The following is a 14,828-nucleotide window of genomic DNA, read 5'->3' as shown; positions in this document are numbered from 1 at the left end:
CACATCTATTCTCACTTTGAACACATACACAGCTACTGCTTAGATTCAGGGAAGGATCAGCTGTTAATTCCCTGAAGCCAAATCAGGACACACACAAAGTCCCTTTTGTTCCAGTCTCCAGCTTCTTAGCAGTTTCCTCACTCCTCAGATCTCTTTGCTGTTTCGACAGTCTCCATCTGTCAGTGTTTATGTAGCACTCACCATAAGCAAGAAGTAATTGAAAGAGTTCTTTGAAAATACAAGCAGGATAGGCAGAAAAATCTGATGGGATTTCACATATAGTACTGGACTTCACTGCTCTTGTGTCTTACTCTTTCCCAAATCTCAATGTACTTTTGCTCTTAATGTATTGATTTTCTTTGCATTCTTCCCCTTGAATCTCATAAGAAGCTAACAATACAGTCTGTCACAACCCTTCTAAAAGTTTATTCCTGGGATCACACATAAACCGTAATGTGGATCAGGGGGGTGAAAGTGAAGAGGATAGGGAGCAAAATCAGTCCTCCCTCTTCTGTCAGCAGAGTGCTCACAGAAGATTTCACTTCTTCCCCTTCAGCACTGCAGCTGCCTGACTCCACATCACATTAACACAAAATTCAATTTTATGGGGAACAAAAGAAGCTACAGGGGAGAAGAAAACATGGCAAAAATCTAGTCCCTACTGACAAAACTGCTGGATTCAACCAATATGTTTCTGTCACAAACAGTAAAAACCCATATCCACTGCCCAGCACCTTCCACTGACAGCTTGCTGGATCCAAGCCTGGGAGATGTGCCACCGTTATGTTGCTCTACAATGGATCTTGTCTACTGATTCTTGTAACATGCTCAATACATTTTTCACGTAAAGATGGTTAAGAGACTGCAGCGGCTTCAAAGAAGTTAGATGTTGGCCAAAGCTATCTGTAGGCTAGAATATTAAACCATATCCGAATGGGGGTGCAAACCTCATACCGCCTCTTGGTTGTAAACGCACAGTTAAAATCCGCCAGCAATCAAAGGCTGTCCAGAGACAGATTTATCATGCGTAAATGGTCTGCTTTTGTATACAAAAGGTGTAGAATTGTATGATTTCATTAGGGATTGGTTGACAGATCTTACACTGATACCACATATGACAAGTTCTTTACTTCCCTTACTAAATATAACTGGCAGACTGAACAATCACATGTGAAAGCTGTAATAATTATCCACAAAACATAGCTCTATCATTCCTGTCACTGCTCTCTTTTGTCTAACACAAGAAATCCATTATAATTCATCTTCTAATGTCCTGGCAAAACTACTAAAAATTATTTCTCATCTTTGCAGTGTCTTGATTGAAGTAGAATTTCAGAGCTGTTCTCAAGTACAAACTTTATATAAAACCTGAAAATTCTTTCCTTTCATCCAAAAATAATCATTATGCATTTACCCTTTTAAGCTCCAACTCAATTGTTGTTCTACTGGATTTTGGCATATCTAACAATTCTTTATTTCCCTTCAACTATCAGCATTCCTGCATCTCCTTCCATGAGTTGAAGGTCGCTCTGCATAGATACAGGGTAAATTCCTATTTATTACTTAAGCCAAGATCACATTTTTAAGGGGTTAATAAAGTGTATTCAAATATGATTTGGATTAATTAATATTATTGTAGAAAAAAGTTGTGATGTAAGTGCAATTTAAAACTACATTTTTCAGCAAGACTTTTAAATCCAGTCTTTGAAACAAAACCCTGAGATATTTGCCCTCTGGTGGACTCTGTAAAAATTGCATAAGGTACCCTTCAAATTTTATTAATTTGTTTAATTATACTTGTATTGATCAACCGCCACTCCTGAACTCAGTCAGCTCATGGTGATTTATAATAAAATCGATACCCCCCCCCCATAAAACAGCAACAAAACAACAATCCTCATGACGGACAAGCTAATCTGTTTCCCTCCCCCCACCTTGTCCACAGGCCACGACCCCAGACCACACTAGTCCCCAGGAGTCCACCATCATCCTCAGGGGAGGCAGCTAGCATCATTTAACCAGTAAAAACAACAAATATGTACAAATAATGAAAGGCCACAGCAAAATCTAAAGCAAGAAACATAAAATCAAGAAACCAATAAATGTCAGAGCAGTTTAGAGTTACCAAACTCTAGGTGGAACCTGCAGTTCTCCTGGAATTAAACTGATCTCTAGACCAGAGAGATCAGTTCCTCTGGTGAAAATGACAGCTTTGGAGGATGGACTCAATAGCATTTCTTAGAGACTATGAGAAACAGAATTCCCAGAGTGACATGACATCACTGCTAAGCTCCCTTCCATGCCGGTACTTTGCACTCCCCAAGCACTGTTTCAAAATATCCAGAAATTCTTCAAAATAGCTGGTAACCCTAGGGCTGTTTAGAATAATTTAAGTCAATGTAAAAACATAGCAGGCATCAAAACAACCATGATAACAGAGGGAGATATGATGACAATCTGTGTTTGTCTGTAAGTACAAAGACAATTTTTTTTTGTTTTTCATATGCTCCCTCCCTTCTTATGCATAGCTTTCTACTTTCAGAAGACTTGGACCAAGCAGTTTTTTGTGCCTAATCTAGGCCACATTTCATTCCCACACTCTTGATTCTGTCACATCACATGTCGTTGTGAGCCATGGATATCAAAATATAGAGGAGAGCCTGTGAAGAAAAGATGTTTAAAACATTACAGCCAGAAATATTGGTTTAGTGTTAGCAGTAGGAACATGACTTGCAGAGTTCATTGCCATTATATCTGAAGGTGAACCTAGAGATTTGGATTTCTCCATTTTTCTTACCTATAATTATTATTCATACAACAAAGATTTGCATTGTGATTTATAGCCCTCTCTCAAGAATTATATCATCTTAATCACGATCAAACAATAAGATGTGAGTCTTGTGCATACAAAATACTGTTAAATCCAACCATAGGAAAATGTTACTATTTATTTTAAAAACGACATCCCAATACATTTTGAGATGTCTGCTTTACAAAAATTGATAGACTTAGGATTCTCTTGCTCAATCAGAGACATCAAGGTTTTTTAAAAAATCTATCACATTTTTATCCCATCCAGGGATAATGTGGTATGCATGATTTTTCCTTCCACATTTTGCCCTCACAACAGCTTTGTGAGGTAGGGTCAACTGAAAGACCGATTGGCTCGAACTCATCCAATAAGCTTAGTGTCTGAGTTGGGATTTAAACCTGAGTGTCCCAAGATCCATGCCCAACACTTTTGACTATTATAGCTGTCTGAGACTGACTGACCGGCCAGACATTTCGGTAGCTCATATGTAGGGCATGACTGTGATGGCCGTGTCTGTAGCAGCTGATACTCCAGCAAAACATTTGCTGCCTCAGCATGGCCAGCTCTGCCCAACTCGCTTTGAAAGCCAATGTAAAGATCACTTAACCTGCATGTATTTTGGCCTAACAGTTGACCCAACCAACAGATTCCAGAGGCTAATTGCCATTCTCTAGTTTCCGCTTTTATAGGGATTATCACCTCTGGTTCTTGAACCATTAGTTTGAAAAGTTCTAAATCATCTTCATTGAATACTTTAAAATGGAACTCCGGGGATTACTGGCATTCAAGGGTGATCTTACCACAATGAGATAAATTACCAATATATTAACCTCAGTCTTAAATGCACATCACCCTGAGGCATTTTGCTCGTGATAGGTATCATACATAAAGAGCCTGGTTACCCAAAGAAGCAATTTACCCATTTGTGTGAGACAGGAAACACCAAACAAACTTCAGCAGCAAGGGTCTCTGGAGTGCAGTTATCTGAGATATTTATTAGCAGTAAAATTGTCTGCATTATAATTGGCCTTTTCTTCCAGTGGAGCTATCACAGCTTAGGGTCTTCATCTTTTGCAAAATAATAAGTACAAATCTACTGTGCAGGAACAGAATGAAATCATGGAACAAGGAAATGACATGGTATTTTCTAACTAGGCTGTTCAGAAAAAAAATAGCTTTCTTGATTCCGCAAACCATTCACAGTAGTACTTCCCAAACTCCTACTAAATTGATAGTGCAACGTTAGGATAAATCCTTATGAATCCACTGACACTCTACTTAGGAATATACAATAAATGTATGGGTTCATAGCCAATGGGAGTAGACTGAATCTCATCATTTTGACATAATTAACAAAATTCTTGATTCTTTTTCAATGTACTATGGTTTGAGGTGACTGGGATCTTCCTAATATATTATGTTAGGAGACTAGTAATCAAGCCCATTGCAGTTCTAAATGCAATGGGCGCTAGCAGTGAAAGTGGGTTTGGGGGGGGGGGACTACCTGCAGTCTTTGGGCGGGGTTTGAAAGGCGAGAAGAGGGAAGGGTAAGGGACACGCTCCCACCCACCCACCCACCCCCTCTCTCAGACCCCCCCCGAAAAGCGGCACCGCGGTCCTCCCTCCCAAGGCCGCGGTCCTCCCTCCCTCCAACCCCAGGTCCACTCACCGCCCTCGCGCTGGTCCTGGCTGGTCTCTGCTGGTCTTCGGCCATCGCACTTCCTGGTGCGTTGGGCTCCGTTGGGTGGCGGGGCCTCCCCCGACCGGCGGTTCTTTGTTTGTAGCTTGCAGGAGTAGCTTGTACCTTGCAGGCGTCAGGCCGCCGGGCAGGGAGCCCCCGGCAGCCGCGCTCCGCGCGACTGCCGGGGGCTCCCTCAGGCGGCGTCAGGCCGGGAGCAACTGCGAGCCGCGTTGTGTGCAGCTCGCAGTTCCTGGGGCTGGGAATCGGAGGGACCAATCGGCAGGTGCTTCACGCCTGCCGATTGGTCCCTCCGATTGTCATGAGGAAGGTTCCAATCTGGACCCTTCCTCATCCCGCCCCAGGACCCCTTACTATTTTATTTAGTCCGTGGCGCCCGCGGCGCCACGGGCAGTTTACAGATAATAATGAAAGAGCTAATAGAAGAAGAAGAGTTGGTCCTTATATGCTGCTTTTCTCTATATGAAGGAGGCTCAAAGCAGTTTACAGTCGCCTTCCCTTTCCTCTCCCCACAACAGACACCCTGTGAGGTGGGTGAGGCTGAGAGAGCCCTGATATTCCTGCTCGGTCAGAACAGTTTTATCAGTGCCGTGGCAAGCCCAAGGTCACCCCAGCTGGCTGCATGTGGGGGAGTGCAGAATCGAACCTGGCTCACCAGACTAGAAGTCTGCACTCCTAACCACTGCACCAAAATGTGCAAGCCTGTTGGTGTAAAAGGTTCCTGAAAAGTTTATCACTTGGATAAAGTTAACCAAACTTAGGTCACCAAGGCTGGTTGCTGTTTCTGGAGGTCCTCATGGAGCTCTTCACAGTCAGCCTTGGTTTTCACCGTCCTGAATAACTGGGCATCATCTGCAAACTTGGTCGGCTCCAGGTCATTGACGAATGAATTAAGCATAATCGGCACTAATACCGATCCTTGTGGGACCCCACTGCTTACACACAGTACAAGCTCCATCCATGTGTGTCTAAAATAATCAGCTTGAGTTTGAAATTCATGGAAGATAGCAGGAGGCTTGTTTACTGCAGGAACAGCATATTTTAAAGAAAGATCAGTCATATGAAATAAAAACATTTCTTGGTTTTATAGAATATGCAGTAATAAGGCTGTCAAGAAAAAAATGAATGCTAGATCAAGCAAGAAAAAAAGGGAAGCACATAATAGGAGCCACACTGTCTCAGACCATTAGCCCTTCTAGTTTAGTATCCTGTTGCACTGCAAATGAGAATAAAATGTAGGGCCATAAAAGTATCTCCTAACACTTAGAATTCTAGATTATGCCCTCCTTGTTGCTTTAAGATACGTAGTAGTAGCAAGTAAAAAGGTAGGAAGAGTTTAGAAGTAACGTTGGAACTACAATACAAGAATGCAACAGTACTCAAAAGACTCAAGACATTCTTGATTAGTTCGTCCTAGACACCCCATCTAACTGTACTTAAAGGGCTGAGTCATATACGCTTTCCCTAATTTAGAAATTCGAGTAGCCATAACTGTCGTGGTATACACAGGTAGAATACTTACTTTTTGATGTCAGTTAACAATAACACAGGCAAAATTCATATGCAGATTTATGAAAAATAATTTTATTACGTAACACCTTGTTTTTAACAATGTTGATTTTTTAAATTCAGAATACCTGTGTCATTCATGTAAAATAGTTTTGATACAGTACATTGTATGGTATAGTTTTTCCTCAAATTCTAAGGTTCTCCTAACACCTTAGTCCTTTGCTTCAATAAGGGTGCCCCCTAACCAAACGTGCGAACATATTCCAAAATAATTTACAAAATTTAAAATCCACTACATCAAGCCAGCTCTCAAAAATCATGACAAAAAAATCTGAATGAATATCGCACTGTTTGTTTTTTTTGTTTTTGTTTTTGCAGGGAATGTCACTCATGCTTTTTAAAATTCCAAAGCATGCTCACAAATCAGTTAACACCAACAGGAAAAAATAAAACACTGTCTATGACAATCATTTTAGTTTGTTTTCTGGACTGAACAGGTTTATCTCAATAACACACTCATTTACTATTGAATAGCAGCTTTAATACCAGTCAAGTCATAGATTTGAGAACAAAATAAATGTATGTTGAAAATTAATCTTTGGGAGGCTTGTAAATCTGCTGGAAAATGCTCATTTTATAGTTTTTAAAAAAATCTCGTAGCAAATTTGTTGGTCATAAAACATTGATCAGTGTGGAAAATGAATCAACCCACAAAAAGTCACTAAAAATCAATGTATATCAAAATCCTCTCAATTGGAGCCACAGTTAGTTTTTCATCTTGTTAACACTTACTGTGTGCTTCAAATACCAGTTAAGAGATTTTGTGTACTATTGGTCAGATAACGTTGTTAACATCAATAGAATTCACAACAACAAAAATGCTTGCCCCTAGCACATTTCACAGCTTCAACTGCTACAGACTGTCACTGAAAACAATGCATTGGTCAGTCTGAACCATGTCAAGTAAACTATGGAAGTAGCATATCCACAACACAAACTGTGCTAGTACTTTCTTTTCAAGTCTAACTCCTTAAACGGGTACAATCTGAGGGAGCCACTACCCCCAACCTGTGAAAAGTAGTGGAACTTGGCTATCAGACATTTTGAAGATGCGATAGTTACAGTACATTCTTGCAGCCCAAGCCAGGTTCCAGGCAGACAGCAGCACGGCCAGTCCTGCAGCCTTCGCAACAGTGCATTGACTTATTCAGGTGCAGCTCAGTATCGGTGCGTCTGGTGAGAGTACTGTGGAGGCTGCTGGGAGGTAGTTGAATATCCCATGCTGCTCTGTGGCTGCGATGTGCTTGGTCCAGGATTTGGATAGGCAGCATGGGGATTGGAACGCTGAAAGAGACATTGGAAAGAGATAATTAAGACTGTTCTGGTGTGTGAATTCCACTGCACATTTAAAAGACTGCAGTGAATCTGACAACAACTATTAGGTACCCTCTGCTTTGAACCACTGCTCTCGGTACTAAATCACGCCTCCTAAGATACAAATGCCACAGGCAGTTGACAGCATATAAAGATGTTCTGAACTCTTCTACATCATTAGAAGCCATTTCTGGGTTCAAAATCATTTCATGGTCATCTCCCTCAAAGCAATTTCTAAAACAAAAGAAGATAGAATGCCATCTTCTGTGAAGAATTAAATTTCATTTAGTAAAATGCTGCTTCCAGAATCTCAACACTAATACCTAATCTCAATTACGGCTCTTTGTTCCAAGGCATATTTTACGTTGGAATGTTTGTGACCACACCAATAGACAGATCAAAGGAAAATAACTACATTCAATAAAACTCAATTGTTTTTAATGTCAAAAATAAAACTATACTGTATTATAAAATTGCTTCTTTAGAGTCCAATATGTAGGAATTAGTGTTGCCAACTCTGGATAGGGAACTCCATGGAGAATTGGGGGCGGGGGGCAGGGAGGGACCTATTCAGGGATATAATGTTGGAGTCCACCCTCCAAAGCAACCATTTTCTCCAGGAAACCTCTAGGAGATTGGAAACCCTAGCTGGAATAAAAGTGCTTGCACTGACAGCTCTATATGGCATCTTGTCTGCAGCATGTAGCGTCATGTTTTCAAATTCTCTCACCATGAGAAATACATTTTTTTATATCCCACGGACAACTCACCCCCTCCACTTCCCAATCTAACATACCTTTCAAATTGATAGAGATGGTATTTGTCAGACTGACCCATAAGGATTTTAAAAACTGCCAAAAGAAATTAACTTAGAACATCCAACAATCATTTCTGAAAGATTTCTTTGGGACCAGGGACCACTAGCCTGTTTATGCTGGCTGAATGTAAAGCTCCACTGGGGACATATTCGGAGAGGTGGCCTCTTTAGGTATGCAGGATCAGGACCTTAAACTTTATTTATTTAGGTTTTTATACCACCCTTCCACACGGCTCTGGCAGTTTACATAGAATGTCACAGGGTAACCACATGGAATATTGTAACAAATATAGCAAATGTATTGTCCATAGCATTTGTATCCACAGATTTCACCATGCTGACAATCAGATATGCTGATTTGCAGTATAACATTAAAAAATGCACAAGCTGAAAATAGATACCTGATAGTCTGAGGTCATAATAAGTCCACCTGAGGTAGTGGTAGGAGGAACAACTCTCACTTTTTTCAGGGGAGGCCCTTGTGTATGACTGTTGTCTTGGTTCCCTGGGTGACCAGTTCCATTTGTATGGTTATTGCCCTGCTGCTGCTGCTGGTTCTTCTCAATTGGTTGAAGACAAAGTGTAAAGTAATAACTCAGAAGCAGTTCACACACAGCACACACAAAACCTCATAAACGATTACATAGTGTACAAACCTAAGTACTACAATACCTACGTTAGTATTTTCATAACAAACATTCAATCATTATCAATGCTTATACATGTGATTCAATTCTCTCCTACATATATTTACTCCAATTTCCATAGGGCGTAATTTATATCTTGAAGATAATTTATATGTTGAAGTCTTAGTCAAAACTAATGAACATTAAAATTAATTAAAATCATCTGCGTTTTCTTATTTTTGTGTTTTGTGCCTAAATAAAATTTCTCAGAACACTGCAGCTCTTAGTTTTTCCCTGTTATAGGCACAGAGAAGAACAAGGAGTGCTGATGGAAATTTTCCCATAAAGTAGCTGGCAGAAACTCCACAAACACCACCGATTAAATCTCCACTCAAAAGTCATGCTGGGCAATTATTTTGAGTTTAAAACTCCCACTATTTTTATATTCACAGATTTTTTCAATAAATCAGGGCCATTTTTCATATTTGTATAAATATCTTTCTTGTCTGTTCATGGCTTCAATCTCTGGATTCAAGTATCCAGAGATTTTGCCATGCTGTGAATTACATTTATTGATAAAAGAAACATTCCATCTCTGCAAATAAGCAACATTAACATGATCAAAAATACAATTACTGGTTAACACAACATTTAGCATACATTTTCAAATTTACTTTTCCCATCACAGCCTTTAGTTCAATACCTACTTTGTCTCCTTTGTCATCTGGCTCTTCTTCAGTTAAAAATTCTCGTTTGGGGTATGGGATCTGACAACCTGCAAACACACTGCAAAAAAAAAAAATCCAATCATATTTAGTATATTAAATTAGGTAGAATCACAAGTTAGTCCCCCCACTTCCACTAAATAATGTATTTTCATCATACCAGGGAGTATTAAAATTTTATAAATAAAATAAAACATTAAGTACAACACATGATTAGTAACAACAGTAAATTACCTTTACAACAGCAGTAAATGACCTTCACAACTGCTATTGCAGATATTTGCCATTTGAGATTTTATGCACTAACTAGCCTTCCAAGAGATTATACCTATACTTTGGAGAGCTATCAAAGTGTTCTATACGAAGACCATCATTTTATCTTAAGAACTACTTATCCTTATCCATGGTTTATATATTTGTGAAACAGCCTGGAGGGTGGAACGTGTCCGGATGTCCGAGTTAGAAGAGGCCTTGCCCCTACAGCTCCCGCCCTCCCTCCCTGGATGTTAGCCACGTTCCTCTCAGATGCGCCAGACACAGAGAGAGACACACAGAGCCCTGCCGGACCGAACACAAGCCCTCATTCCCTCCTATCGTTCCTGCTGCGAGGGAGGCAGAGAGCCAGACAGAGAGAGCTGCCCCAAACTGCGCACTAGCCCTCCTTCCCTCCTACAAAACAGTCCTAATTACCTGCTATGCCTTCTGCTGGAGGCACACCAAGATACGCAGCGAGGGAGAGAGAGAGAGAGATCTGCACCTCCCGGTGTCCCATGGGTCCTAGCACGCACTGCAATGGGCTTTCTTGCTAGTATATTATATTGCCTAAGGCAGTGGTCCGCAACCTTTTTCGGGTTGCGGACCGGTGGGGGGGGAGGGCGGTCCGGGGGCCACGCATGCGCGGCAGCCCCTGCGCAAACACACGTGCGTGGCAGTTTCACGCATGCACGGACCTGCCGCGCATGCACATTTGCGCTCCTGGTGAGGCCGCAAACGCGCATGCGTGGCAGTTTCACTTTGGCGGCCGATTTGCTTGCGGCCTGGGAAGTTTGTCGCTGCGGGGGAGCGGGGAGAGGGAGCCGCGGCCCGGTACCAAGGCCTTTGCGGCCCGGCACCAGGCTGTGGCCCGGTGGTTGGGGACCATTGGCCTAAGGGTTGCTTTCAAATTTGAGCCTGCTTAAGCCTGACTTCCTTCTCCTGACTTCTCCCAGACATCTGCAAGTCATCATATCTTCTTGCTAGAAAAAGCTTTGATATTTCTTGTCCTATTTCACAGTATTGAAGAGGTGCAGTTCTTTGGGATCTACTTTCCCCCCCCTGTTCTTTCTTATAATATCACATGTAATGCAGCCTTCGCTACATGACCAGTCTCTACACATTTCTAAAACACATCTCTATTTTGCTTTGTGCTCAAAGCTACTCTTAAGATAATCTATTTCAAAGGCTATTGCAAAGTATCTTGTGCCTCGAGCTAGCTAAAATTATGATGGATTTAAAAGGGGATTAGACAGATTCATGGAGGTTAGATAGGTCCATCAATGACTACAAGCCATGGTCAGTAAAGAGAAACTACACATTCAGAAATAGGAAACCTCTGAAACAGTGCTAGGCAACACCAAGGTAATACAGCTTTTGCACCCTGCGTGCTCAGCCTTTAGAGCAGGGGTAGTCAAACTGCGGCCCTCCAGATGTCCATGGACTACAATTCCCCTGCCAGCATTTGCTCCATGGACATCTGGAGGGCCGCAGTTTGACTACCCCTGCTTTAGGGTAACTGGTTGATTACTCTGTGGAACAGGATGGGTTAGATTGACTACTGCTCTGATCCAGCAGGTCTTGTGCTGGCTCAATTTCACAGTAAGGGTAGAGATTCTATCTAGCACAAGTCTTACAGCCTGTCATGCACCCAACATCTTGTATTTGTAGGAAGAACAGAACTACCAAAATCTGCATATATCTCCATGATTGGCTACGACTCAGTCCTTTTAGGTCTGTTCTAGATCAGCAGAAACCAGATGTATAAGTAAACAAATTCCAACTATTATCTCAATTTTGAGGATATATCCAGTGAAGACAAGCCCCAGATTCTATATTCTAAACCAGGAAGAACATTTCCTTTAATTGAAAAGGCATAAATTAAATACATTTAAATAAATTAAATAATAACAATAACAATACACTCCTTGTACCAGTTAAATGAAAATCTAATGGTTCTGCTCTAAAAGGATTCCAGTATGCTATTCTACCCCACATTAAGCATGCTAAGATGCTTTCAAGTCTATTTTCACAGCTATAAGATTTTCAGCATGCTATTTCTACCCACAATATAAAATTCTATATTTCAGCAGTGCTTACACCTCTCTTACACTCATTTCTACTACCTTGCACAGTCATCCTAGTGACTTCTGAATTCACTTATTGCTTTTCTAACAAGATGAAATGCCAATTTGAGAGCCAGTTTGGTGTAGTGGTTAGGAGTGCGGACTTCTAATCTGGCAAACTGGGTTCGATTCTGTACTCCCTCACATGCAGCCAGTTGGCCAGGGCACTGATAAAACTGTTCTGACCGAGCAGGAGTATCAGGGCTCTCACAGCCTCACCCACCTCACAGGGTGTCTGTTGTGGGGAGAAGAAAGGGAAGGTGAGCCTCCTTCAGGTAGAGAAAAGCGGCATATAAGAACCAACTCTTCTTCTTCTAAAGAGAAAACTGCTTTTGCTAATGGCAATTTAAACAATACCAAGTTAGCCAATTGATGACTGACTCTAAAGATTGACGTGCTCCAACGAAGGTCATTTTCAGAAATAGCTTTAAATCCTCATGATTATATTTGGGAGCAACCGATATCCCCCGCCAGTCATTTGCCAACAGTAAAGCAAACTTTTTAAAGCCAAAACTGTGGTTGTTGGGTTGCTACTGGGATGTGTCCTCAAAGTAAAGGTCATTTCTCTACTGTGGTCACGATAAAAACAGGTGTGTGAGTCAAATCAGTACTCAAATTCCTTGCTAGCTTGCAAGGCAAAGGTCAGAAAAAGGCTATGCATGAGTCACGTAACTGTAAGTCTCGCCTGTATTAATTAGGGATTTTTTTTTAAGTCACTGTTCCTAATGGTACAAATAATATTTAGATTTTACAAAAAGGTGTGATTATGCTCCAATTCATACTGTGGTTTTACCCTCTGAAGGCAAACACATGCTTTTGACCATCTGTTGAATTTATAAAGAAAATCTGGCATTTCAGGGGAGAGAACTGGACCTGCAGGCAGTTCACAGTTGTCTGTGAAGTTCTGTAGCATGCATAAACCACCTTTCGGTAAATAACAGGATTAGAGCTATGAATAACAGGATCAAAGATGCATAAGATAAGAGATTTAACAGAACATTTTAAAATGCCAAATGGTAAAACTTATTATAAATGGTAAGCTAATTTATTTTACTGTTATTTTCAGTTGCCACAACCTCTATTCCACATTCACTGTCCCCTGGACACTGCAGTCTGGATTTTTTAAAAAATATATGGATGCTGGCTAATAAACTGACCACTTACTCAGATGTTGGAAGTGGATCCTCTAAGAAATACGGATCCTGCATAGCCTGTTCTGAGGTAATTCTCTTTATTGGGTCCATAGTAAGCAATTTCTGTAGCTAAACAAATGTAAACATAAAACATTCTGTGTTATGAAATAAATCACAAACATATTTGTTGCATTACATTTAAAAATCTGAATTTATGAAAATTCTCTATATGCTTATTCACAGTGAAAAACAGTGCAGGCACACATTGGATACTGCACTTGCACAGGTCAGCCATCAGAGGCTCTCTACAGCTATTCTAATACACTGTTAACACTCCAAATGGAGCCCCTCCCCTGAGTCTACTAGAGATTGTCTTCCCATCTAATGGTCATGTGCTCTGCAGGGAACAGCCCCTCAGTCCTCCTGAGCCACCATGAGTGTCATCAATTCAGTTACATCTTACAAACTCACAGTATGGTAGGAGGGAGGGAATGTGTGACTGCACAGAAGACATCTCAAGAATAGTTGCAGGTAAGTGTAACACTGTTTTCATCAATCTTCCATGCAGAACCCCTCATACTATCTAGATAAAATAATAATATATTTTTTTTTACATCTAATGTATGTAATTTTTTGGGCCTCTGATGCTGGTGATGAAAAAAAACAGTGGAAGGTCACTGTCCTGAGCCAGGTGAAAATTAGAAACCACCTTGGGTAAAAAACATAGACTAGGCATCAATACCACATAACTATCCGGGAACTTAATAAATGGACAATCAGCCCTCGGAGCTGGCAACTCCCACTCTGATGTGATTGCCTCCAGAAATGTGACCTTGAATGACTAGAGTCATAAGCTTCTGGAGCCTACTGGTTTGAATGCAGCTAATCTGAGTTCATAGAATCATAGAGACCTGCCAGGGTCATCTAGTCCAACCCCATGACAATGCAGGAACTCACAACTACATGCCTACCCACAATGACCCCCAACTTCATGCCCAAGTGATCCCCCTCCCAACAAAAATCTTCAGAATTCAGCCTGGCATGGAAGGAATTCACCTACTATCCCACAGTGGCGATGAGCAACTTCCTGGGTATGTTAGGAAGGGCCACAACAGACAAACACTGGAAAGCCCCTTCCTGCCCACCCATTCACAATCTGCCTAAGTACATAAAATCAGCATTTCTGTCAGATGACTATCTAGCCTCTGCTTAAAAACGTCCAAAGAAGGAGAACCCACCACCTCCCGAGGAAGCCTATTCCACTGAGGAACCGCTCTAAATGTCAGAAACTTCTTCCAGATGGTTGAATTAATTTCAACCCATTGACTCTGGTTCAACTCTCTGGGGCAACAGAAAACAACTCTCATCCAATCTATATGACAGCCCTTCAAATATTTGAAGATGGTTATCATATCACCTCTTAGTCATCTTCTCTCCAGGCTAAACAGACTAAGCTCCCTCAACCTTTCCTCATACAACTTGGGTCTCTAAACCCCCTCACCATCTTCGTAACCCCCTCCTCTCTACATGTTTCTTCAGTTGTGGTACCCAAATCTGAACACAGTACTCCAAGTGAGGTCTTACCAGAGTGGAGTAAAGCAGTAACATTATCTCACATGATCAGAACACTATACTTCTTTTGAAAGAAGTTGCAAGAGAACAAGGATCACTGTGGGAGTATAGGTGGTTGTGGAGGAAAAAAATTTAGCAATCCTTTTAGAAAACTCTTGGATGCTGGGTGAGAAAATAGCATCC

General features: G+C 41.2%; 1 protein-coding gene and 1 long non-coding RNA gene across 7 annotated transcripts in view; one reads left to right on the top strand and one right to left on the bottom strand.

Moving 5' to 3' along the window:
- Window positions 1-14,828, top strand: part of LOC143839565 (uncharacterized) — a 55,248-nt gene that overhangs the window by 17,564 nt on the left and 22,856 nt on the right. For 2 of the 3 annotated variants that reach the window (XR_013231763.1, XR_013231762.1), the window contains exon 3: window positions 13,007-13,512. The exons of the other annotated variant lie outside the window; for it this stretch is intronic. This is a non-coding gene — a long non-coding RNA (uncharacterized LOC143839565). Of the gene's footprint in view, window positions 1-13,006; window positions 13,513-14,828 lie in introns of those variants that run through there. 3 annotated transcript variants of the gene reach the window in all.
- The window catches only part of CDK8 (cyclin dependent kinase 8), a 48,174-nt gene continuing 39,421 nt past the window's right edge, over window positions 6,076-14,828 (bottom strand). For 3 of the 4 annotated variants that reach the window (XM_077341762.1, XM_077341760.1, XM_077341763.1), the window contains 4 exons: window positions 13,105-13,202; window positions 9,545-9,623; window positions 8,613-8,771; window positions 6,076-7,364 (listed from right to left, as the gene is read on the bottom strand). In XM_077341762.1, the coding sequence (XP_077197877.1) occupies window positions 7,239-7,364; window positions 8,613-8,771; window positions 9,545-9,623; window positions 13,105-13,202 (462 nt within the window). In that variant the 3' untranslated portion in view covers window positions 6,076-7,238. The remainder of the gene's footprint in view (window positions 7,365-8,612; window positions 8,772-9,544; window positions 9,624-13,104; window positions 13,203-14,828) is intronic. The other variant, XM_077341761.1, reaches the window with a different exon arrangement.

Source organism: Paroedura picta, chromosome 6 (genome assembly GCF_049243985.1).
Source record: "Paroedura picta isolate Pp20150507F chromosome 6, Ppicta_v3.0, whole genome shotgun sequence".
In the NCBI taxonomy this organism is placed as follows: domain Eukaryota; kingdom Metazoa; phylum Chordata; class Lepidosauria; order Squamata; family Gekkonidae; genus Paroedura; species Paroedura picta.
The sequence above is the reverse complement of the archived record's forward strand: the minus strand, read 5'-3'. Positions and strand labels throughout refer to the sequence as shown.